Source organism: Dermacentor silvarum, chromosome 3, assembly GCF_013339745.2.
Source record: "Dermacentor silvarum isolate Dsil-2018 chromosome 3, BIME_Dsil_1.4, whole genome shotgun sequence".
NCBI classification, from domain to species: domain Eukaryota; kingdom Metazoa; phylum Arthropoda; class Arachnida; order Ixodida; family Ixodidae; genus Dermacentor; species Dermacentor silvarum.
The window spans coordinates 175518417-175544262 of record NC_051156.1 but is presented as its reverse complement, the minus strand read 5'-3'; the positions used below and the strand labels follow the sequence as shown (position 1 = coordinate 175544262).

Sequence of the window (25846 nt, the reverse complement as noted above, 5' to 3'; positions counted from 1 at the left end):
GACGTCCCAAAAGGAGAAAACGCAGATTTACAAACAAGCAGAAAAGCCTCAAGTAAGCGCTGTGCCAGAGCTGTCAGACGAAAAGCCTTCTCAGCCTGAAGATAGCGAAAAAGATGAACTCGAGTGTGAGAAGCCCGCGGAAAAGGCGCAATTGAGCACCATGCCAGAGGCCCTGGATAAAACGCATATCAAGACCGACAAGGGGGCAGAGCAAGGCCACGACCTGTCGTCGACTGTTGCCAAACCGGGCGAGACTGAGGAAACTCACGCCGGGTCTGCAGCTCTTGCCTTCCATAAAGAAATAGAGTGTCCTGTTAGCGTGGGACCGGAGTTCCCAGAACAGAAGACCCTCGAGCTTGGCGATCGTGGGAAGACAGAAATGCATGCTTCTGACAGCGCTATGCCAGAGACCGACGAACCTATTGCTTCGCTCAAGCACCAGGTACCTGAGAAGGCCGCCTCCGCAAAAGCCATGGCGGATGCTGATACCTTGCTTACAAAAGCTGAGGAAACTATACTGCAACGAATGGATGCGGACCAACAAGAAACGTTGTCCGAGCAAAGCTCAGTTGACCAAGAAGGTATTGTAACGTCTCCTGGTGAGGAGACCGCTGATGAAGACGTTTATGCAAGCATCCCAGGCGACCAGGAAGTGTATAAAGGTACGACGGATGTTCATGAAGTTGAGGATTTCGAAACCAGGGTTGATGATGCGGCAGTTGAAGGAGTAGTAACCTCACCATTGCACTCTCTTAGTGATGATTACCAGCACTTGCCTGCAGATTCTAAAGACGAGAAGTTGGACGGTGTGAGCATTACCGAGCTTCAAGATGGTTATCAAAAAGAGCACGTACGCAAGTCAGAAGAGGAGCCATCAGGCAGTCCTTTAGGCCAAATACAACCACAAGATGTGGTTAGTGGTGAGCATGGGTTACAAGAACCGCAGGTTGAGGTCGTTGTCCCAGATGAGAGAAAGAAAGTCGAAGTTGCTGAGAAATACGAGCCGTCCTCTTCAAGAGCGACAGATCATGTGCAGCAAGTGGATGAGGAGTACGAACAACAAGATGATAAAGAAGAACTTCGAGTACAGGCAAGTGCTCCTCCACAATCGTTCCTGTTCAGCGATACCAGCTCATCCGACACCGCATTTCCGGAAGAACTATCAGAACTGCATCAGTCAGGCTACCTTCCGGAAGAATATAAAGTTCTTCCCTCCACTGCTTTGATTCCGGAAGTAGATGGCACCATTGCTGAAGACCTCATTGCTGCCAAAGAACAAGCTCAGAAACAGCTTGAAGAGGAAGGAGAAGACGGCGTGCCATCAAGTTTTTCTCGAGCAAGCTCAAAGCAAGTTCAATCAACCACTGAGAAGAATGGCATTGCACCACATGTGGATAGGCTGCCCGACTTCGCAGAATGTAGTGAAATGGCATCTGAACAAGAATATACACATAAAGAAAATCTTCAAAAAGACGATGCCCCAGTAGTTTCTAAGCTGTCGGATGACACATATAAAGTTTCTAAAGAGACGCCGCAGCACTATGTGCAAGAACGCTGCGAAGAAACAGACCCACTTATACCACACGGTTACGGTGTGATGGACAGTTTCACAGCAGATAAAGCAATTGAGCCCGGGCGTTTATCGAAGGGCGATGAACTCAGTCAGAAAGAAACAGGAACTGTCGCTGCTGTCAGCGAAGAGAACTTTCAAAGTGACCGCTACAAACTGCCTGAAACAAAAGACATCAAAGGAAGCGATGAACACAAACAATCATCTCCAGTTTCACAAGACAGCGAGCGATATAACCGTGAGGTAGTACAATATGCAGCACTACTAAGCGAAGAGCAAGCTGATCTTTTGACGGCACACGAAGAACCGGTATTGCATGCTGAAAGCGACACCATACCACAGTCATTTATGCCGCTGGAGCCATTGGAGGACGACCGCAAGATGCCCGCACCACCTACGCATCGCGACGAAGACCACGTAGACAGGGAGATGCCAACAGATACAGATCATATACTGCCGATTACTCGTACCTTGGGCGAGAGTGTCTCACCTCAGCCTTGTTCGACAAAGGAAGCGGAAATAGATGTAACCAAGCAGGAACTGCACCTCGCTCTCAGCCCTGCTCTCGGCATAGCCACGAGTGTGTACAGTAAGGCGAAAGAACTGTTGGAAGAGTGTGCGGGCGCCACAGATTCTACTAGTCCTGGAGGTGCAATATCAACGGGGAGCCCGAAAAGCTCCGTTAGTGAAGATTCGTTTCGCAGTGTCGTGCAAAAGGATGACGGACGAGACGTCCTTATTACAGAAGAGCGGTGCGCCGACAGAACGTGCGACGAAGACATTGTCTCGGATAGCGGTGTTACGACTGGTTATGACTTTAGATCGCCTTCAGAGGTTCTTAAAAGGGGCTTTCTCGAAGAAACGTCGCATACGCTTGCTAGGGAGTGGGACAAAACCATGGTTCTGCAGTCACCGTCGCAAGACGAAGAAGGAAGGCGGCTTCTGGAAATTATAAAAAGTCAGTTAGTCTGTGACGAGTCCGCAGATTCTTTGGCTGCCTCAAAAGAACGGGACCTGCCAGCGGCAAAAGATATACCACCAGCTGATTCCTCAAAATACCTGCCCCACACTACACAGGCAGAAACGGGTGGCGCAGGCTTGGAGAAGTCGCCAGACTCAACTAGGAAACGTGACGAAGTACTTGCGATCATTCTAGACCAAATTACCAAGGACGATTGGGATGGAACCACTCACTCTGAACCTGAAAAAATTCAAGTTTCAAAGGATTCGGCTGAGGTGCCCTCCATGTTGTCAGAGGACAGTACAACAAAATTTGATTCCCAGGCTGATGCACCTCTGGGCTCCGAGGATCAACGTGAACCCTCAAGCCCTGGGCATTTGCTTATGAAAGGTGACCGATTTTCTTTTGTGCACACTACGAATATTTATTTAGTCGACGAAGACGTAGGGCTGAGGCAAACAATCGACCGAGCCTTGCTTCTAATACCTTACTTAATATACATAGAGCACATCGACAGATCAGGTCATATATAGTTTAAATAAAGGAACTCCTGTTGAAAAAAAATGCTCCTGCGGATTACTTGCTCCTAAAGAACGTAATTTACTAATTTACAATATACATAATCGGTGTTGCACAGGCACTGGCGTTAGACACGTGCGTTTGAGCAAGTCACACAAACCATAAAATCAGATGTACTCAAGCGAAATGCCTGGAGCAAGAAGAGAAGCCATCAATGATTCATGACAAATCCCGTTACATGGCTCGTAATGAATGGCATTAGTTTAAGAAAACGCACATGAGCGCGGGTACCAGAAGCGAAGTAATAAAAAGTGGAAGCAGAAAAAAATCATGCGGATCCAATGCACATGTTGGAATCCGTGCGAAGCGAGGCTTAAGTAAAACGGTTAATTAAATGCTTTACAGCTAACGGAGGTGCGTGCAATTTGGTGATGACAGGTGCATGCAAAGAAAAGTACGACATGTGTCAAGCAACATTCAGGGATTCTGTACCTCATCTGCCATAATGGGACACAAGGCCAAAACGGGCACACCCCCTAGTGACATACACTGAATGGCTAAATCATACAAAGTAAAGTTAATCAAATAGTTCGTGAAATTTAATTAACCATTCTAAATACAGATCGGTGTGCTACAAAGATATCTGTGAGCCGGCATTAAATCTTCACGTTTTGTGTAGGAACCGTACGTAGCGGGACAAGCCCGTGCTGGAGCATTGGCCAAGAATCGAGTGGCACGCGTACCGAGTGGCTAAATCAATTTGTTGAATATAATGCAACATTCCGTTAACAGATCGGTGTTCTTTAGAGATTCCTATGAGCCGGCATAATATATATATATATATATATAGAGAGAGAGAGAGAGAGCTGCTGATGGTGGTCTGCTCCGGACCACCGTCAAGTGCACTTCGCTCCTCTATGCGGCAGAACGTGTGTCGAGTGAGCTCCTGAACAACACTGACTGAAATGTTGTGAATGCGGTTTAAAGCGTGGATCTGGCACTTTAAGAAGGTGCGATGTGACACTAACGCAATTCACTCGCATTTACCGGCAAGTTCTTTTTTTTCTTTTTTCTTTTTTTTTTACATCGAACAGAGCTGGAAATACGTCGTCAGCTTACAAGGTTTATATGGGCCACTTCATGGTTCCTTCATATAACATTCACCGAACACACTCAAAAATGTTTAAGGGTTGCCTGTGGCAGATAGTACAATAATAGTTCATGAGCGGGTATACTCAAAGATGCGGACATTAAATTAAATGCATAATCGATTAGTTAACAAAAAAGCACTAAGTTTTTAACGAATTACCTTATGGCTCATATTGCAATTTACAAATTCTAGCCGTGGAGTTTGCAAGGCGGATCTATTTGGAACGAATTCTCTGGATGACACCAGTTTTGAGATAATAATTCCCGAACTTTGCGGAGAAATGCATTGGCATTTCAGTTACTTTATTAAGAAAACGTTCTTTTATGCATTGAAGAACAAAAAAGCAACTGGAACGCGCCAATGCATTTCTCCGCAACGTTGGGGAAAAATATCTGGAAACTGCCGTCATCCTGAGAATTCGTTCCAAGTGGATCCGCCTTGCCAACTCCACGGCTAGAATTTGTAAATTTCAATATGGGCCATATGGTAATTAGTTAAAAACTTAGCGAATTTTTCTTCACTAGTCGAGTATGCATTTCAATTTTTGTGCATGTAATGTCCGCCTCTTGGAGTAGACCAGCTCATGAACTATAATTCTGCTATCTGCCACAGGCAAATTAAAAGAAAAAAGGTTTTGAAAGTGTTCGCGTAAGCATCCGGCATATCTAAAATATATTCGGGAAGCCATGGTCTGCAAAGTCTGAGTTGGTTCACCCAAAAATTTCAGTTTAATATGTCGCTAGGATTCAGCGATGATTGAAATGTAGTGCGATCGTGGCTCACTCATAAAGCGCGAGGCAAGCTATTTTAAACTTTAAGGAGCCCTGAAACTCTTTTCTATCTAATCGTAGAATGGTCTCACTATTAAACTACGTCGTCCCAGGAATCTCGTGCCGTAAAAGCTTTTGGAATATTTCAACTATAATTGGAGTCATCGCACGGATACCCGGCTTCTCTATTCGTCTTCGCTAGCGCACTGGAAGCTATACAGTGGAGAAGCCAAGAGGGCAAAGCACCGGCCAAAAGTTGAGTGTCGCGGTAGCGAAAGGGAACGTCGCGGCACCCCGTGGCGGCCGTGGTAGACTGCGCTACGTAGCACGCCGCGGCCATGTCGGAGAGGCCACGCGTGGTGCAAAGATAAAATTGTTTTTCGGTCTTTTTGATGTCGCAGACATTTGTATTTTTCATTTGTGTAACTCAAGATTAGCAATTAAGTATTACTGAGAATGTTCTCGCGATAACAGCCAGTAGCATTGGTGGGCCAAGTGGTTTCGATGACGACAATGCGGATGCGAAAACAAGCGTCTGTTCATTGCTTTTTGACACGGGATTGGAAATTCCCTGCTGCATTCAGTGCAATGAGGCTCACATGTTCACTGGAACCTCTTTAAAGGATCGTCAGCGTTTTTTTTTTTTTTTTACAATGTTCTAAAAGTGTTTCAGGGCACCTTTTAAGGTAGCGCTAATGCGAGCTCCACACTGGTTGCGCGCACGACGGTCTTCTAGGAGCGCGGTGTAGGCACGTGTGTGCACGGAAGCATAGATAAACCTTACACCACTGATTATAAAAACAATGGAGTCTTTTCAAGCCTGCTATTTTCCCGCGCAATCCCACCGTGGGGTCTTCACTTGCACTGGTTGTCGTTAGAGAAACAGGTCGGGTTATATTAAAGCGAAAGTTCCCTTGCCTCTCTCTCTTCCTTGCCTACATTCCCGGGTTTCGCGTGGCTGCCTGGCTGCTGTGTGCTGTTGGGTAGGCCACTATCTTGGCGGATATATTTATGGATATATATGCGAAGGTTATATAAAACTACCAGCGAGGCCGCGTGGTGTGAGCACACACACAAGGTGTGTGTGCTCACAAAGTATGCAGATAATAATTACCTTAATTATTGCATTAACTTCCTACATAAAACCTGAACATATAATGTCGGATCACAGTCATCTCCAAAGAACTACAGTCGGTTAATGAAACGGTGGAATATATTTGCTGGATTCTCGGATTTACTTTATTTTTATTGATTTAACCAGTACGTGCGTACGCCCGTTCTTGGCAAATATTCCATACTGGGCACCTGTGACAACAATTGGTGCATAAAACTTGAACACTTCATGCCAGTCCTATGATATCCTCGAAAGCACATCGATTTGTTAATGGAATGGTTAATTTCATCGACTGTTTGATTTACTTTATCCGTTCGCTATGGGCCACTGTGAATATGCCCTTTCTTGGTACAGAATTCCCAAATGCTGCTTGATACGTGTCGTACTATTATATGCGTACACCTGTCATTACCATTCTTCCCTCAAGAGACATCATATATCGCCTTCGCCCGTGCGACATCGCCGCGTATACGTTTCCCACGTATACGTTTTCGGCGCAGCTTGTGAAAGACGCAGTGCACAAACATAAAAAAAAATGCGTGACAATAAAGTTATCACCTTCGTGGTGGATAAGCAAAATCATTCCATCACATCACTCTTTGCGAAGGATGAAAGTAAACAAGAGTGTACGCATTGCGGTTAGTTGTATAATGCATTTAGTTTACCGCTTTACTAAAGCATCGCTTCACATAGATTCCAACGCGTGTGTTGCATCTGCATAATTTTTTTAAGTAAAGCGTGTCGTGCACCTGTGCATCTCTTTTAAGTTTTGGTTTCTTCGTGTAGAACGAGTTGCATGCAAGATACAGTGTTGAGACAACACCGAGTGGTTTCCGACTCACCACGCAATGCAAGTCCACGGCAGGTAGAATTAAAACAATCGAAAACAAATCATCATCATCATGAATGTAGAATCGGCTGTGAGCTGTACCTAAGTCCTTCGTATGCTTATGCTAGTAAAGCATCCCAGGAAGTACTTTTCAGACGCTATGCTTTTATCAAGAGCTTTCCAACTTCGCCTCTTTTCATAATTCCGACGGTTACACGAAACCACTACGTTGTACGGGTACTTTGCAAATTCCATATTCATGAATTACTAAAATGCTGCAGTGCGGTCTTTAATGAATTAATTTTGTCCGCTTTCGATGTGGTGCGCCAAAAAGTGCATTTTACTAATGAATTTATTTATTTATCTAATTGCTTGTTTTCTTGTTTGTTTGCTTATTTATGTGTTTTGTCCTTCCACGCCTTCAAGGCCAAATGCCGCTGCAGAAGGGTATTTACGAAATTGTGATTTTTTTTTTATTCCCGAGTATCAGGATAGTAAACTTTCTTCTTCAGTTTCGTTTTTGCAATGGTCAGCGTTTTTTTTTTTTTTTTTGGCAATTGCGTTTTATGATTTGTTGCCCACATTGGTAATGTTTTGCTTATTTCTCTAAAACGACACACCCTTGAATACGTTAAAATACATTTTTCTTCTGGCAATCCCTCGACAACATTAAACGCAACAATTAAGCATCACACTTAATTCAGTGCAGTGGATGTCGAACAATATGATTTCTCTCTTCTCCTGCATTTAAATAGAAGCTCGCGAGTTAAAGCCTCCCGTTGGTGGTACTGCTTAGAACTTTTAGAAGACGCGACAAGACATTATTCGGAGGCCATATGGTTTGGCGTAATGTCAACGCTATGCAAGAATAGAAAATTGATGGGCGCACGAAGCGAGTGTCTCGAACCGTCGGTGGCGTCTACTGACGTCACGCGTCGGAAGAAATATATTCACGCACATTTAAACTTTGTCATAGTGAAGAATTCATAAACGAGTGGTTATAAATGGGAAGGTGGCTTTTTCTACGAGTAATGCGATAACACACTTTATTAAAATCAACAAACGCAGCATTTACTTGACCTTAATAATTAAAAATTCAAGCATTGTAATGGACAGTAGTTGCAAATTATCTCTTTAGCTTTGAGGGCTTGTCGCAAAGTGAATGAAAAAAAGTGGGAAAAAATACAGTTCTGCTTCGTGGGGAAGAATCTACGTCCATGTTGACCGGCCTTTCAAAAGCCACGTTTCAAGCGGACACAAATTATTTCTTGCTGCAAAAAAATGACACAAACAGTCAGTTATTAAATGAGATATTACATATCTGGACGCTTCACGGCAGTCATCTATAAATAAAATTAGCCGACAGTTTTCCGCGAGCAAATTATCACCTTTTCAGGGATTATGTGCGAATATGAACAGAATGGATAGGTATGGTTAGCTTTTCAACCAGACTTACTGTTTGCGATATATTTTCAGGACCGCCTGAAGAAGAAAAGAGTGTTCCCGTCTCCAGTGAGCCGGCGACTACAGTGCAGAAGCCGGAGAGTCCGTCAGCGCACATTGAAGTTTTCGAACAGATAACGCCGGAAACATCGCTCTTTCAAGAAAGCGGTTCCATTAAACGAGACCTCTCCGAAGCACGTGACGATGGAAGCGCCCTGCCTGACTCAAATATTTCGCAGTCATTGCCTGCCGACGAAAGCTCAGTAAATCTTTCTGAGGAAAAAGTACACTACTTTCCCTTGGACTTGGATGCAAGTTCCCCAACGGACCTGAGTTCTTCGCCTGTTGCGCTGAAAGAAAGTGCAGGCCGCCCAGACTTGCGCACAATGAGCGACAAAGAACCTGAAAGCACACCTGAAGTTCCTTCCATTGACCTCGGAATGGCGCCCGAAAAGAGCGATGTCTGCGATGCACGTCTTTCTTCTGAACCAGAAGGAACAAAAGTACGTGACGAAGCATCATACGGTGAAGCTGGTGAGAAAGAAACAGCTTCCAGTGATTCACCGCCACTCATCCGCCAAGAGCAAGACACTTATGAGCCAGAAGCACCATGGATACACCACCGCGGCTCTCAGGATGCTTCATCGCGAGAAATTTCAGATCAACCGATGAAGGATCCGAGAGCGACGGGCCCGACATCTCTTGATGCGCCTGAGCTGGCGCACATGCAACAGAGGATGTCTGTCGAGTACGAAAGTTCAATAACTTCCGTTTCCGATATTGAGTTCGGGGTCGATGCCAAGCCCTTCGCAGCGGTAGCATCCGAAGGCTCTTCGCACTATGACTCCAAGACGGCTGAAGGCTCTAAAGGCGGAAAGGACGCGTCTCGTCCATCCAGTCCAGAAAGTCCGCCCCAGTCCCCAGTTAAAAGTATAGCCGCAGAGCATCCACGCACGTCTAGAAGAGCTCGCACCGTGTCAGAGTCCAAGCACCCTATTCCTACGCAGGGGTCCTCAGAAGCCGACATATCCAGTGAAGATGAGGACAGCGCACACAAGGTCATTGCTCATTCTTACACGGATACCCCAAGTTATGTTGTAGAGCTGCCAAAAGAAAGCCCACAGCCAGAGCACAGCTCCCAGCAAGTGGGTTTTCATCCTGTAAAAGACCTACCGCTTGAGGGCAATGAATACCGTACTATTCCGCGAGGTGCAGATGACCGTGATTCTCGCCATTCTCCACTTGAAGTGCAACCTGACAGCTTTCCTCATCCTTCTGGCAAGACCGAAGGTTTACATTTCTCACATAAGCGAACACCGTCAGAAGAAGGTTATCTGCCTATCGCTGAAGGCACCGACGAAGCTAAAAAGAATGGAAAAGGCTCAGAAGCTCCTCAGTTACCTTCACAGCCTGTGGCAGACCCGTCGACCTCTACAAAGCTCAGTAAGCATGATGTGCAGGTACCGCCATCACTACTTGAGCCAGATACAGCAAAAATGTCAGGTGACACGGGCTCCCACCCTGATGAGACATATAGCAGCCAATTGAAGAGGTCTTCCATTGAGGGTGAAACAACTTCGTCTAGTGATGACGCAGGATCTGGTCGCATGTCTCTTACAGGGTCTAAAGATAGTGATTTGATGCGTGAATACACTAGGCACTTAGAAACCACACCTAGCGCCAGGTTCAGTGTTGACTCCACGTGCAGTGTGACGTCGGAAGAACGAAGTTACACAGAACTCGAGAAGCCTTACCAAAAAGAGGACAGCGGCGAGAGCTTCTCCAGCACAGCAAGAGATCATCCTGACCAATCTTCTAGATCTGGCAGTTTATACAGTGACTTTACACTCGAGCCTTCAGGCATTGTCGATCACCACGAACCTATAGCGCCGCACGTCAGTTCAGACCAAGTTGAATTGGGATCCAGTGCCGACGCATTATTTCCTGTAAGGCCAGAGAGGCCCGCCGAAATCGCTAGGATAGAGCCACAGTTTGGAGCGTTTGCAACTTCAACTACCACCTCCGCGGAAATGGAGAGCGATGTAGAAGTCCCGCTCGGTGCGGAAACTGTCACAAGAGAACCAGATGGGCGCATCTCGTCTGTAGCCAAAATTCCTACGATCGAAGCCCGACAACCAGTTACCGTTGTAACTCATGGTCATGGTATAGCTTCAGGCCTCTTTGCCGCCTTAAAAACAGAGCTGTGCGTTATAGATTCACCTTCTATGGGCACTGTTTTAGACCAAACGGGCAAAGATGCTCAGGGTTTCCCTGATCAGGCCGTTTTCGACACCTCACCGAAGTTTTCGGAAGAGCATCGGGAGCTTGACTCAAGAGAAATCAAGGTTCCTGAAGTTGAACGAGAAGCACCTACAGATCAAGCACACTCGGACGATTGCAAAGTAACAGCTGCACATCATACTTCAACTCTAATGCCGGAGGAAGAATTCAAAGAAACCTATTCCCTTTCTGGAGATGAAGCGCTTCCCGGGCGAAAGGTCTCTGGAGAGATCACTCCTGTCAAGGCTCTTAGGTTTCAGCTAGGAGACGACACTTTAATAGAACCGCTTCCCGACCAGACGGCTGCATCGGCATCCTGCACGTCTTCCGATGCTGATCATGGTCTATCAAAAGAAGTTTTTGAAAAAAAAGTTCGCTTGGAGAAATTTCTTGAAGCCGAATTTCTCGAAACAATGGCAACAGACGAAGAGGACGAGTCATCGCGCGCGTCTGTGAAGCCATCCACCACATCGACTACAAGTTCCTCGCATCATGAAAATGGACATAAGGTCCCCGAACCGGAAGAAGACGTTACCGACGACGATGTCACACTGGCGTCCGGACTTTCTTCAGGACTTCCAACGGAGCTTGTTTGCATGGCGCAGTCGTCTGTCGATTTACCAAAGGACATTAACCGTATCACCAAATGTGCCGACTCGCAAGAACGCGTATCACCTCCTCCGGCTTCTCCGCTGGACGCAGTAAAGCAAGATGAACCAGCCGCCGTGGCCGCCGGGCTCGCGTCGGGTCTGCCCGTGGAGCTGGTGTGCATGGTTGAGTCCAGAGAGCTGTGCTCTGAGATAAAGCGCGCAGAAGAGGAAGCTATTCATCACGTTATAGAGAAGAAAGCTGACTACGCAGAGGAGGATGACGGTGTCGCGATGCAAGCGTACATAGAGCGGCGACTGAGTGATAGCGACCACTTCACAGACAAGCAGCAACGCGCTAGCCCTTCGTCCGAAACAGTTCCAACTTCGCAGCACGGTATGCCAACTCCTGAACGAAAGCCTAGTAAAGGTTTCGACGAGCTTCACTTGAACGGCACGTCGCACTCGCCACCGAGCGTCGGTCTCGTTGCTGGACTTGCGGCTGGACTTGCCACGGAGCTAGTATGCATGCCACAATCGGCTGAAGAGCTTTGCATTGATGCTTCAGAATCAAGGTGGCCGCCAGCACGAGGTTCCCACGTCGAACCCATACCTCCGGAGATGACAGCGTCTGTTTACGAGGAGTTAACTGCGCATGCAGGGGAGACACCATGCTCGGACACCGACATTGAGAGCGTTGGGCAAGGTACGCCTGATTCGGCTGTGCTACATCGCATGGGTCAGATACCGGTTCAGCGTGAGGTAATCACGACCGTCACTTCTCGGCGAGTTGTTTACCAGCATGATGGTCCCCCGGACACATGGACCACATCGACTTTTTCGGAGCCACCTCAACACGACACCGAAGACGACTCTAGGCGTACAACCGTAACTTACGTCTATAGGACCTACACTTCTGGAGAAGGTGATGATAAAGGCGATCCAACGCTTTCTTCCGGTACTGTGCCTTCTCGTCAAGGCGAAGATGGTCTTCCATTTGACATTCTGCGCTCAAATGTGGAAAGGCGTCCTCGAGAGGAAGATATACATGACGGAGGTGATCACATCGCTGGAACTTCGTCCAGGAGTTACGTCTACACCGTTTCGTCTGACCATGGTGCTCCAGAAACGTTTATCCGTCATACTGACGACACAGAAACCCTGCATCATCCAGATTCATCTATCCACAGTATCGCGATGGACGAAGTTGCTCGCATAACTGAAATGGCCGCTGCTGCAGTAACCCAGTCGCCAAACGGTTGGACGGTTGTCCATCGCTCGGCTGACTCGTCTTCGCAACGTCCGCTGGAGTTGACCCGTCCTACTGAGCTGGTGGAGGGAAGAAACGGACACGCCACGCACGTGACGGAGACTCGGGAGATTGTCTACCATCCGAGCAGCAGCGCCGAATTTCGCTTCGCGCTGGGACCGTCTGCCGAGGAAACATGTCTTCCCCCGGAAGGTAGCGACCCGAAGACAATCTTGGAGTTCATGGCAGCTCAGACGAAGCAGGCGGCTAAAGAGATGCTGGAGGAGCAGCCGCTATACGAGGAAGACGAAGACGCCGCCCAGGAGCAGAGTTCGCTTAGCGACGCCAGCCCCTTGGTAGAGGAGCCCGTGTTTGGAAAGACCCTGCAACCGGACTACCCTGAACTCGTCGAATTGTCGGCCGGAAACACGCCGTCGGAACCGCCGAGTCCGCACTCCGCTGCGCAAGACACCCGGGCCAGGCACAACGGGGAGCCCTCCGGCACCACTTCCGTCCAGCGAATGGTGGTCGTCGAGGAGACGGAGCCCACGTCCACAATGGCGGGCGGGAGCGAGGCGCGTCGGGTCGTCAGCTACGTCGAAGAACCCACTACAGTCGTGCGGGAGGAGTGGGTGCTGGAAAGCGGCCGCGGCGAGGCGTCGCACGTCATATCGCAGTCGTCCATGTTCCAGCATGAGGTACTCACCCGGGAAGAGTCGACGTCTGCTGGTACCGCGTCGTCTCCCGCCTCTACTGGCCACGATGCCATCCGCTTCACGACGCTCCATCACCTTGAACGCGACCTCGGCGCGGCTGGTGACGTTGCCCAACGAGGCTCTCTGAAGGCATCGGTGGCAGCGGCGCAACATGAACAGCAGTGGTCCGATGCAGAGGTTGCAAGTCGAACTGACGCCCCTCACGATACCGTCAGAGAGCTCCAGGGGACTTCCGCCGAGGGGCAAACGAACGGCCGGCGAGATGGTGACGCCGCCGCGCCGTTCGACATTCGGGACTGGGGCAAACCACTGGGCCTTCCCGTTCCGCCCGACCCGTCGTCCAAATCGTCGAAAACAGGCGGCAAGAAGGCGGGCGCGGCAGCGACGCCACGTGACGCCGCCGATGTCGTGTACGTCGACCTGACCTACGTCCCCCACCACGGCGACCCGGGCTACTGCGACGCAGAGTTCTTCAGCCGAGTTCGAGCACGCTATTACGTGCTGAGCGGCACCAATCCCAGCCAGCAGGTGCTGGACGCCCTGCTCGAGGCCAAGCGCGGCTGGGGAGAGCCGGACGCCCCGGTCACCGTCATTCCGACCTACGAGACCGACGCGCTTTGCTACTGGATTGCGCACAATCAGAAGGCCCTCGAAGAGCACCACATTGACGTGGCTCCCTCGGCTTCGCGCTGCACCATCAACCTCCAGGACCACGAGTCGTCCTGCGCCGCATACCGACTCGAGTTCTAAACAAAAGGAGCCGTCTTTTTACACACTTTACATCCAAAGTATTTGCTGTTACGTCCGGCTTTCTGCTGGATGGCAGCAGCGGGCCCCCTACCCTACCGCTATGTGGTAGTGGGAGAGTCTCTGTCCAATCACGCTAACGCCTGTCAGAGCCTTTTTTTTTTTTTTTGCCTGTTTCCTTTCTTGTATTGTTCGGTGCTTTGTACGTATTCGCGGTGACGGTTTTCAATCGTCGGGCAGGATTGCGAAACGTCCTCTGCCCCTTTCGGCCACGAGCTTTCGAAGCACAAGATCTCTGAACGTTATGAGTGTCGTATTTGTGATGTGCTCCATGGACTGAGACTGTTTTGTCCTGTAGAAGGAAACAAGAGGTCAACTTCTGCTCAACGACTGGAAATCGTCATTGTTGCCTCTCTCTTTTAGTCCCGAACTGTTGACATGATATTGTTATCCTCATGTTCGTTTTCAAATTAGACGTTGAAGTTGAACAAGATGACCGCGAGCGCACGATTACGAGTATATACATAGTACACTTATGCGCTCTCAATTCAGCGTGCGGTCTCTCGCGAGATTATTTTGTTCATTCTGATTCATCTTTTCGCTCACTTCTCCCTCTTTTTTTTTTAATTAGAAACGTTACTTTACCTTCTGGATACCTTGCTCCTTGCCTGAAAGCAAAGAGTGATTTTCAGTAGCGTTTTCTCATTTTCTTCCCTAATGCGGAGAGTCCATTTAGAGGTTAAAGGCGCTACAACTTCGGCATTGTGTATTACCAACATCTAATCCTATAGGCCTAAACACATCTCTAATAACTTAGACCCCGTCTATAGCAATTTTTTCCTGACGTTCGTGCGGGGCACGCATTGAGAGCGCCCTTTGGGCAGTCGTGCTGCGTAATGCCTTTCTAATACCCTTTTAATCTTCTTGTTTTCTGTGATACATCTCCTACGCTTGAACCCTTTGAAATATTCTATACTGCTACAAGATAGGCTTATTTACATACATAGATCCTTTTTGTCTTTGCTTCAGTCCCAATTTATTTATTGTCACTTGAATAAATCGTTATTTATTGTTTCGAACTTAATCGCGTACGGTATCTATCTTAGCGATTGTCAACCGTAGGAGTCAACGTAGATTTTTTCAAGCGTATACTTAAGAAACCTTAGAAAAGAGCCTCGTTGTTTGTTTTATTTGTTTGGTTTTCACTTACCGTATTATCCCCACACGGATGTTATATACTACTTCGGACGCCGTACAGCGTAACTTGGATCTCTCTCGGGCACCTCGGAGTAGGCGAAGACCCCCGCTATTGTAGCCCTTGCTGCGGCGTTTCCCTAACAGAATTAACGCTTGCGCTTAATAGTGTGTCGTCCCTTTTGTTGAGCCAACAGGGACATGGTGGCGTGTCAAAGAGGCTTCCATGAGCGTACGAGGTTATTTGCATTCACGTACACACACACAGTTATATACATAATATATATATAGGGAGAGTCTGTGTCTGTTCGATACGTGCAATACACACACACACACGCACACACACACATGCACATTTGTGACTATCTCGAGTCCTTGCACAAAAGAGCCACCCTGTATACTACTAAAAGTCACAAAAAATAAAAATAGGAAGAAATAAAAGTTATAAGAATTGTTGCAAGAGATAAAGAGTGTGTAAGGCGAAGTTGAATATAAACTGATGGAGCCAACACTTTATTCCGTTTGTCTTCTTGCAAAGTACGAGAGGTGGTCGTGGCTTTTTCGCGAGTTTTTTCACTGTTATTATGTAAAGATGGGAAGAAATGAGTTGTAAGAGTGAGAGAGAGAGAGAGAGAGAGAGAGAGTGAGAGAATTTGAGGCAGGGTAACACAAAAGGCTTATTATTCTTTCTTTTCTTTCGAGTTTTCTGTTTCGGTAGGGTCCTTGTATACGTAAAGTGACGGGTGTTGTGGGTCGACTCGATCCCTCGACCTGTCGTAGCCTGTGCGGCCTTTCGCTTTGCGCCTGAGATTGCGCATTGAAATAGAGCTGCTGAAGTTATGTCCACGTAACTGTATGTAATCGCCACAGTTTTGCAGGCTCACGGTCGCCGTAGACAACCAGCGTATGCGAGTCGGGAAGCGCGCGATGTGGTCGACGAAAGGCAGTCGCACCACGTTCCTTGTCATGAGCATTCCAGTGATATGAGCTTATCAAAATAAAGAGAGTCGATCTGATCGCGCACGGTCGTGGTCTCGGCGTACATAGTGCTGTTGGCATTGGCTCTGTTCGTTGAAGAAGCGGACAATGTGATAATTACGGCACGGGTGTTCCTTCGGGATAGGGGGAAGGGTGGTTATGATTAATAAGGGGGCATGGGCTTAAATGTTGAAGGGCCATTTAGTTATCGCTTCTTGTCTTGTTTGCTGAATCTATGAAACTGTACTAGCATAGTTTCGGTTTCGCTTTATACCTAAAGCTTCGCTCCTCAGTGCGTACTTGTTTCAGTGGCTTAATAAATTTTCAGGTTGCTTACTATCTTTTATTCACGTTTTTCTTGCGTAGCTCCAAGCGTGCAACGTTCTTCTCGTACGCGCAGACATCTACTGAATTTTTCCATGAATTGCGCGGTGCAGCTGGCCTCAAGAAGCAGCGTATTTAATTTTACCTGCGGGTAACTCTTGGTACCCTTGCCGACGCACGACCTTTCTTGTTCGTTTCATCTTTTTCTTTTTATGATATAGACAAACTTAGGAGGTATGTAGCGCACAGAAGCTCCTTCTTCCAATGTTGCTGTTGACGCTATGTAGGTCCGCTCCGCGCAAGCTCTATTCGCCCTACAACTGTTAAAATCTGATGCGTCATCGCCTTCACCGCTTGACAGTTTCCGAGCACCGCTTACAACGCTTCACCGTAACATCTTTCTCGGAGACCTAGCACTGATCGTATATTGTACTGTGTGTGTATGTGGTTATTTAAATTATAAACAAATAGTGGTGCAGCTTAGATGGAGCGAGAAACGGGAGTGAAAAAAGCTTTTCACTGAAAAAGTATAAGCGAAGTCGTGTATGACGCGGAGGGCGGGGTCATTTGGAACAATCGTGCAGCAGCATCTGAGCCAGTGACAAGACCTCACGCTTATTTTCTAGTTTTTGTTTTTATTGCTTCTTGTGTGTTCCTTTTTCATCGTGTATTGCTCTTGTTTCGCAGATAAACGTCGTCTAGTCATTCGATTGCGTACGTTGTGCCAGTATACAGTGTTTTGTTTCTTCTTTCCGGTAAAAGCAGGGTCTTTCGCTTTGAAGGCGTTGTGTCTGGTGTTTTTCATATAGCATGCTAAAAAAAAGTCGACCCCTTAACATCTAAAGTACCCGAGAAATTCGTGCCGACCTGCGTATTGGGGCACGTATTGATGGATCTGTGTGTCATTGATTCCGCCCCGACGAATTGTCTATGCGTTCCACAAGAGCGCGTTTCTTTGATGAACCTGTGGAGGTGCCAAGCGTATCTTCGCTCAAGTGCTATGACATGATTGACAGTGAGCAGTGGTGAACCTCGTAAGGGTTTTTGTTACAATTGCTGCAGTATCGAGCCGCACACAATGAGTCGCCACACCGCGTGTTCGCAACAATGGCATGCTTCATCGCAGTCAGCTATCTTGCACGATTCTATCTGGCCCATTCATTTTCCCGACATGCTCGCAAACTTCTCAGGGACGTTTATTCCTGGAAAGTCAGTTGGTCTTCCTTTTATGCATTTTTTTTATTCAATGCACTATACCGGAAGTTTCAACGACTAAACTTCCATCCCCTAAATGAGCTCTGGAGAGATGAAAGGAATTTGACGCACCGCGACTCGTGACCTTCACCTTCCATCCACGAAGTAAACCTTCGTAATTATCGAAACGTCACATTAAATATACGCCGGCTCGACCAATACTGCTAAAAAACGTTTGCTAAATGCAGGATCTCAGACTTAACATGAAAATCTACTAATTTGAGATGGTGCCAGCTGCATGCACGATATCGGTAATTACCAAACTTAACAGCTCCGACGTCCTTCAAACAAAATTTATTGAAGCGGTCGTCAGAAAATGAAAATTGTTTTGTTTCTTGACTCGTGCAATTGATGTTGTCGACACCTGGAGATAACCTGAGAACAAGAATTGGGTGTCGAATGTGCCGTGTATATTAACATTCAATTATCTGACATTTGCGGAAAATGTAAGCTCGGCCTCACGCTTGTGGCGACTCGTCTTGTGTGTCTCAAGCACGTCGACTTGAGAAACTGTCCAGTCACGCAAGAGCTACATGCACTTGGCGGTGTGCGAGCAGTGCTTCGAACAGAGCGTTTGCTCGTTACCCTTGCGTTCAGCCGTGGAAGAATTCCTATCAAACAGTATAGTTTGTGAAATCTATGAAGTTTCTGAAAGCAAGCTGGGCTCATTTAAGCTCGTTTACATTGGCACATTTGCTGACCGTGCACAGCGGTTCGGTTCGAATCTCTTTTCGCACACCTACTGGCGCCCATAGAACGTCTTTTGTTCCACTGTGAACTTCTGTTGTTATTTTGTAATTATCCTCGCTGATGCCTGTTGTTATGTTCCCTGTTAATGGCTGTAGAAATTTCCATGTTCTCGTCGGCCTTCAGGCCCTGAGGCGCACAAAAATAAAAACGAAAACTTTCAAAGAAATATATAGCCAACATCTTTTCTTCGTAACGTTCCTCTTCACACTTGCTTCGATGGCGTCCTTCTACGGGACGGACTATAGTGACGAAGTTGTATAGCGTTTTGAGCGACAGTCTCGTCGCATCGCGTGTGTGCAAATGGTAGAGAGCGTGTGTGTGACAGAGAGGTTGTTTTCTAGGCAAGTGACGCTTATTATTGTCGTTGTGTTTTTATATGCTATACCTATGGGGCAGGGGGTTGGGTCATCGATTACAGCTGATTGCGGTTGCGCAGCTTCTTTCCAGGGCCGGGGCACACGCAACTGTATCCTGCCGCCTCTTCGCGCTTTATGTTTAGAGCATCGACGACAACGTCGTTCCTGGTTGTTTTCGCACGAGGTGTGTGTAACACGCACCGGGGGCTAATGAAAAAAAAAAAAAAGCGCACACGGCACCGGAGAGAAAGAGACCAAAGAAAAGGGTGGGGAAGCGATGGCGTGGCTGAGGGTCGAGAGTGTGAAAAGAATGGAGAGAGTCTTGTTTTTGTACGATGCGCATTGTGTTTGTAGTGCACACTCCTTATGATTGTCGCTATCGTTGCAGCTGCTGTGTTGTTGAGGCGGCGCTTGTTTGCGTTCACCGTGTATACTTGCCAATCCGTGCGTGTGCGTGTAAAATGTGTGTGTATGTAAAAACTGCCGCGGCAGCCGCCGATCGCCCTCCCCTCTGGCGGCCGCCCGGCAAGGTCGCTTGTGACCGGTGAACCGGCGCTACTTATGGCTAATAAAGCTGTGCAGCACTTCGATCTCTGTTCTCTGCGTGAGTGTGAGTCCCGCGTGACTCTTCTTATTTAAAGGGGCGCATGCGCCAGGCAGCCGCTGCGTAAAGTTTCGAAGCCACTCCACGAGTGGATCGATAACTCGCCGAAATCCGTTGCATGCGGGGCTCACGCGGAACGCCCACAGAGCTTTGAAGCTTAGATGAGTGAGGAACTCAGAACATATATCGTTGAGTTGCTTCGAAACTTTTGACGAAGGCTGAACGTGTGTATTGAGAACGGTGAACGCATATACCCATCATCTCAAGCCCGGCTGGCGACAACAGTGCTGCCAGCGGCAGTCAGCTGTGTTCGCGTAAACTTCTATCCTTCAACATCGTCAAACGTGCAACGACGGTTCGGCACTCTTCCGTAGTGCAGTAGCGCCGTGCTTCCAACGTTCGGAACTGTCATAACGAATCGGCATGCTGTTTCGTCTGCTCATTTTTTTTTTCACTGTCAGCAACCAGGTGTACTCAATTCCTTCAATTATTTCTATTTTATTGAGATTTGCTCTATCAAGCTAGCGCAGTGCCCGTCAATACGCTTCCCGCGGTGTTGTGTGGTTAAACTGATCGTGCTTGAGATGGTTGGTGAATACGTGAACCAGCTGGAAACGTGTGGGAAACATACAGAAAGGCCACAAGCACGTGTACCAAGGAATGAGCACCGGACGACGCCTTGGAACGGTCATCTCTGTAAGTCCAAAGGTAAACCGAAGTGGGCCGGAAGACGAACACTTCTCAGGAGTTATGGCACAGGTACCTCCTCAACTCGATTTTAATGGCTCCCTCTTTATGTTTAGGCGTCACCGCTGTAGGTCACACGGTGACGATCGCGTCTGCATAGTACCAAACCGCTGCACGGCGTGTAAACCACTGAAATTTCAGTCATCATGAAAGCCCGTGTCCCCTTTCTCTTGAAGACGATCGGGTGTGTACAGGCTTCCAAGTACAATATGTGTTGGCTACATAGCCGGAAAACCCAACACATAGCTTGAGCGTTCTTTCTGATCGCAATGCCAACCATGGCGGCTATAGCAGAACGGCGATCCAGAAAAAGAAGCACACACCCGAACTCCAAAATCGTAGCCACATAGGTACATAAGATAAATGATCACAAGTGCAGTCCCGATCTCTGGTCACACAGTCTGCGCATAATACCAAGCACTCTGTTACATGTCTCCCTAAATGCATTAATATGGTGGGTCCAACTAAGTGTCAGTATTATCGTAATCATTATCACCAACATCAACCTAACTTGTATCCACTGCAGCAGGAGGTCCTATCCCAGCGGTTTCCAATTACCACTTTCCTGCGATTGCTGACTCAATCCTGTGCCTGCATATTTCCTTATTTCATCAGAGCACCTGGCTCTCTACCACTCTCGATTACATTTCCCTTACATTGGAACCCATTCTATCCCATTGATATACCCTGAGGGTAGTCAACTATATCCCTCTGAGAAAATTTTTGCGAGCGCAACCGTCACAGCGAAAACTAACCAAGGACCCTGATTTACTTTAAGCGGGACAAGTGTAAACCCTCAAACCAAGCCTCGGGCACAATAAGTACAAGTTTGCCAGACCATTTGTAGGCCCTGCAGCTCAGTGGAAAGTAGAAGAAAATATGCAGATCCAACGCAATATGTTGGAATCTATGGGACAAGAAGGTTTAATGAAGTGGGTAACTAAATGATGTACAACTAACGGCGATGCGTACAATTGTGTTTACTTTTTTCGTATGAAGCGTGAAATCTTATGCAATGTGCATGTTTATCCAGTACTAAGGTAACAACTTTAATCACACATAATGTTAATGCGAAGCGTTCTTGTCGAGCGTAGCCCGGTTTTTAATGCGAAAGCATTATACGACCCATGAGGCAGAAAATCCGGCGTGATTAAGTGATGGTTGGAAAAATATAGCCGACGGAGCAAAGAGTAAACGCACGCAAAAAAAAAAAAATGCTCGGATTGACGTCAAGTTTCTCAGGTAGGTTCCTGTAAACAAAGTAAATTAATTGTCTTGAAAAAACTTTTGGCACATTTGATCGGGGTGGAAATCGAGCCCGTATCTCCGGGGTGTGAGACGCGCACGCGTTCCCGACTCCATGGTGGCTCCACGGTTCTGGCTGACTAAAGGTGCGCCCAGTTTGTGCTTCAGTGCACACGTCACGTCGCAGCCTTGTGGCTGTGAAGTTAGAGTAAGGTGACATAAGGTGGAGTAAATTTGATAAACGCGAAATAAGATGAATGAAGGTGAAAAAAAAGCGGATCAAGGTTGATTAAAGTTGATTAGGGGGATTAAAGTGGATTAAAATAGATTAAGCTTAATGCAAAATAGAGCAAGGTAGATTGAGGTGGATTAAGATCGGTACAAATTAGAACAAGGTGGATTAAGGTAAAGTTGTGAAGGACACGTTACAAATGCAAGACGTCTCGTATCATGGACGTAACCAATAAATTACAGAAGTCAAAATGCTTTCGCATTCAAATCACGTAAGGATACTTAAGTGACTGCCAATTTGTCTGCCATCTGTCTCGCCGTTTTCGCGAAGCAGCTGGAGTTATCAAGCGCCTAGATAGTACCCGAACTGCCGGTTAAACAGTGTGCAATCACTTATCACTTGACACATCCAGTCTCGGCTGCTCAGAACAACAGCCCACAAGCGCCGATTGTCTGCGTTGACGTTACCCTTAAGCGTCTAGCAATCTAAATGACGATTGACGCTAGACTCCCTAGGTGCGTGTAAGTGACGTCACAACTGTATGAAAGAGAGGCTTGCTATAGTTCCCGCGTCAGTGCGTCTTGGGAGCTGCGTAGAGCCTCCGCGTAGCTCTACAGGACCGTTTCCCGCCAAAATGCCTCTCCCCAAGAAGCTCCTCAGCCCAGCCAAGTTCGAAGAACGTAAGCGGAAGCGCGCCGAGGCTGTTCGTCGTCATGAGGCTCAGGCGCCTGAGGCCCGCGCCGCCCTACTGTGGACTGAAAACGGTTCGCCGAACGTGAGCGCTACGCCGTCCGAACGGAGTTACTTCAATGTAATAAAATATGGCATCTTCAACAACCACTGTGTCATTCCCGCTGCACATGCCATAAGTTCGCTCACACGCTACAACTGCGGCCGCTGTTTCGCCCCAGAAAATTAACACTATTCGTGAAACCCTTCTTCTATAGCCAAACAACAATGCTTCGCATCACCTCGCGCTCAACTGGGGTTGTGGCTGCCGAAAGCATTATGTCTACGGACCCCTTCGCTTCTGTTACGCAGTGCCTGAGGCGTTCTGCTGCTGATAACGAGATACCGAGTTCGATTCCCAGCAGCGACTGCTGCTTTTCGATGGGGGCGAAATGCATAAACGCTCGTGCAGTTTGATTTAGGTACAGGTTAAAGAACCCCAGGCGGTAAAAATTAATCTGAAGTCCCCGCCACTGCGGTGTCTCTCATAGCCCCAGTGTTTCTTTGGGATAATAACTCCATGCATGAATCTTCAATAAACGTTTGTGAACAAAGCGCTCCACCAATTCAGACGGATGCATAGTGCGAGACGTCTACGTAGCGATATCACGACGCGTGGTGCTTTCCAAGTGAAAAAATGGCAGTGGCAGGGCTGTGCACATATAGGAACGGCACATATTTATAGCTACAGTTAATGATTCTGTACCCCTTGCGTCACAACAGCAAAATCCCATTCTGGAGGATTGGCCAAGAGTGATCACACACCCTGTGGCACATACCGAATGGGTAAATCAAAGAAACTTGACATTACATTCAACGGAAAATGATTGAAGATGTTTAGAAAGTACGAGTGCTATTTCAACCCTGCCGAATTCCACGATATTCAAGAATTGCGCCATGTTCGCGCTTTGAGCCAACCAGTGCGTGCGCAGCCGCTATGTCAGCCAATCATAATGTAGCTAACAAAATGGTGAATAAAGCAACATGACGGAACTTCTCATCATCCAGTACCCTCAGTACCAACACTTGTGCATTTATTACAAAAGAAGAAAAAGTGCGCGCCTGTTATCTTTCTTTGAGCGTTGAGTTCCTACAAGAATTGCGAGAAGGAACTCCGCCGCTAGTGTCTACCAGAGTTATGGTGCCAGAAGTATGGTCTACCAGAAGTATGGTGGTTCCGCCAGCATGGCAATTATGATACAATGACATGGATTTGCCTGAACTTTCTTCTTTGGCATTCAAACAGCTTTATCAGTTTGCAAATCAATCATTTTCAACAAAATATTGCGCTATAAGTTTAGCAGTTCCCGATCATTGTGAATATAGGGGCAGAATCGTATTGTCTCTTGCGTTTAGAAACGTTTACGCGAATATTCGATAGAAAATTTTGGCTTGAAGGACTCTTACCTCGACATGGAAGGACGCATCGCCACGAAAAGAGACTCGGCGTAGGTTACTCTTTCAAAGTGGTGTACGGTCTATTAAGAACTCCGTCTGGGCGGATATCCCAGTGGGGAAAAAAAAGGCAATAAATGCTATCAGAACGGTATGCAAAGGCTTCGTTGATTCGTGGCAGCACACTGAAGCCCGCTGTTCATTAATCGCTGGACGGTGAAGGCGATTGGTACATTTTAGAGTCCTGAATGGCGGCATGGGCAACGATCGCCGAGCTTCCCAACATACAGCTGACTCGCAACTACGCTGTAAGAAAGATGGCGGACGGGCCCGGTGTTGCAGATCACTATGCATTTTTAACATCCCCTCTTCTGCTGGTTTAGCCTCAGGGTATGGAAATAACCGGTAATGTACTTTAATAAGAAGATTAACATCGCTAGCAGATGAAAACAGAGAGAAAGAGAGATTTTATTCACAGAAAAGAAAGGGAGGTTGGCCTCAGCTGGTGCGCTCTACTCTGCTACCCTGCACTGGGGAAGAAGGAAAGAGAGTGAAAGTATTGTGATGAATGATGGTAAGGAGAAGGGAAAGACTGGACGCGTATGTAAGTTACATAACAGCCCTGCTAAAGCCGCTCGTACAGTCCCGTGTAATGCAGGAACAGCAACAACATTCGTCGTCGGCCTCGCAGCTGTAGGGTCAAGCCATGGGCCGAGAACAATGCCCTCTGACCGTGGTTGCCGGCCGACCCTGGGTAGAAAACCGTCCAGCGTCCACCTATCCGGCACATGTGCCAGGCAGTCGCCTGATGTGTAGGTGTCTTCGAATAGCTAAACTTTCGAATCTAATGCGATAGTTCAAGAAAGACGACCTTCGAACATCGATTCGAATACCGAATATTTCCCATTACTAAACAAACAACAAAACAAAGGCGGCGCCGAGTCCGTTTGGGCAACATGAAGCCCACTTACGTCGTTTCATGCATGTAAGGCCTTTAACAACTGGATATCAGACCACCTGATGAACTTGTAAATAAGAAGAGCAGGAAATGGTGATCGTATTTGAAGCACTATGACAATAACAGTAAGCAAAATGGAACTACCAGAGGCACGTTATAGAATGTAGAGACCGATGTAGGAGTTGAGTTCAACGATAGAGAAACACACATAATTCGAAAGGAATCAAAACATGGTGAGATTAACCTTATAAAAATGGTTTGCTTTAATTACTATCGCAGGCTGCCTAAGGCGAGACACACTTATTGAATGATACAAAATTACTGTGTAGAAGTAATGTACTCCAGGCGTTCGCTTTTGTTTGTATGCGCGAACTTCGGGTTTCCTACAGCATGTTCATTCGAAAGGGTCTCCACTTGTCTCCACCTTTCTCCATTTAGACGGCAACAATCATTATTGTCGCTCATAGTATTCGAACAGAGCAAATATACGGCAACATCTAATAGTGAATTCAAGTATTGAATACGTATCGAATAGCGAAGGTTATTCGACAAGTACCATTCGAATGTTCGATAACATTCCATAATACTTTTCGATAAGATTTCGAACATTCGCACAGCTTTAATAGTATGTGTTTCAGCGCTTACGTAGTGGGCGAAGTCCACACCTGGTGGATAGTGTCCATACTGTCTTGTCCTCTGTGCCTTTCCTGCAGTCTATTAGCATCCAAGTGTTTCAAAGAGCGCGATGTTCCTCCAAAGGAAATAGTGAATCTCAAGAGTACAATCGACCGTGTATTCAGCGTCGCATGCTACTGCACATATCACAGTTCCTTGGCAGCAATCCCTGTAGAACAAAAAGAAAGCAGTTAAAATGACACCCACCGTCGCTTGAATAATGTCATTAGCTTTTGGTATGCGTGCTCCCAGGCTGATAGATGTGCTCACCCACCGCAACGTACAAAGCTCCCGAACAAACGTCAGCAGTTATCAGAAGCGTGCGTCGATATATAAGTGTTTGCTAACAATGATGTTGCCAAAGGAATAGTTTTTGTCTGCAGCTTCCGACACTCCGCTATGCAGAGCAAATACCATGAACTTTGGCTTACAACTACTACGTTGAGAATCTGTCGTCTGGGCTTGTAAGC

General features: G+C 47.2%; 1 protein-coding gene across 1 annotated transcript in view; it reads left to right on the top strand.

The window, feature by feature from the left end:
• LOC119445042 (microtubule-associated protein futsch-like) overlaps positions 1–19381 on the top strand; it is a 147408-nt gene extending 128027 nt beyond the window's left edge. The window contains 2 exon segments of the mRNA XM_049664849.1: positions 2–2921; positions 8390–19381. Of these exon segments, the coding sequence (XP_049520806.1) occupies positions 2–2921; positions 8390–13938 (8469 nt within the window). The 3' untranslated portion in view covers positions 13939–19381.
• The last annotated feature ends 6465 nt before the right edge of the window (positions 19382–25846 follow it).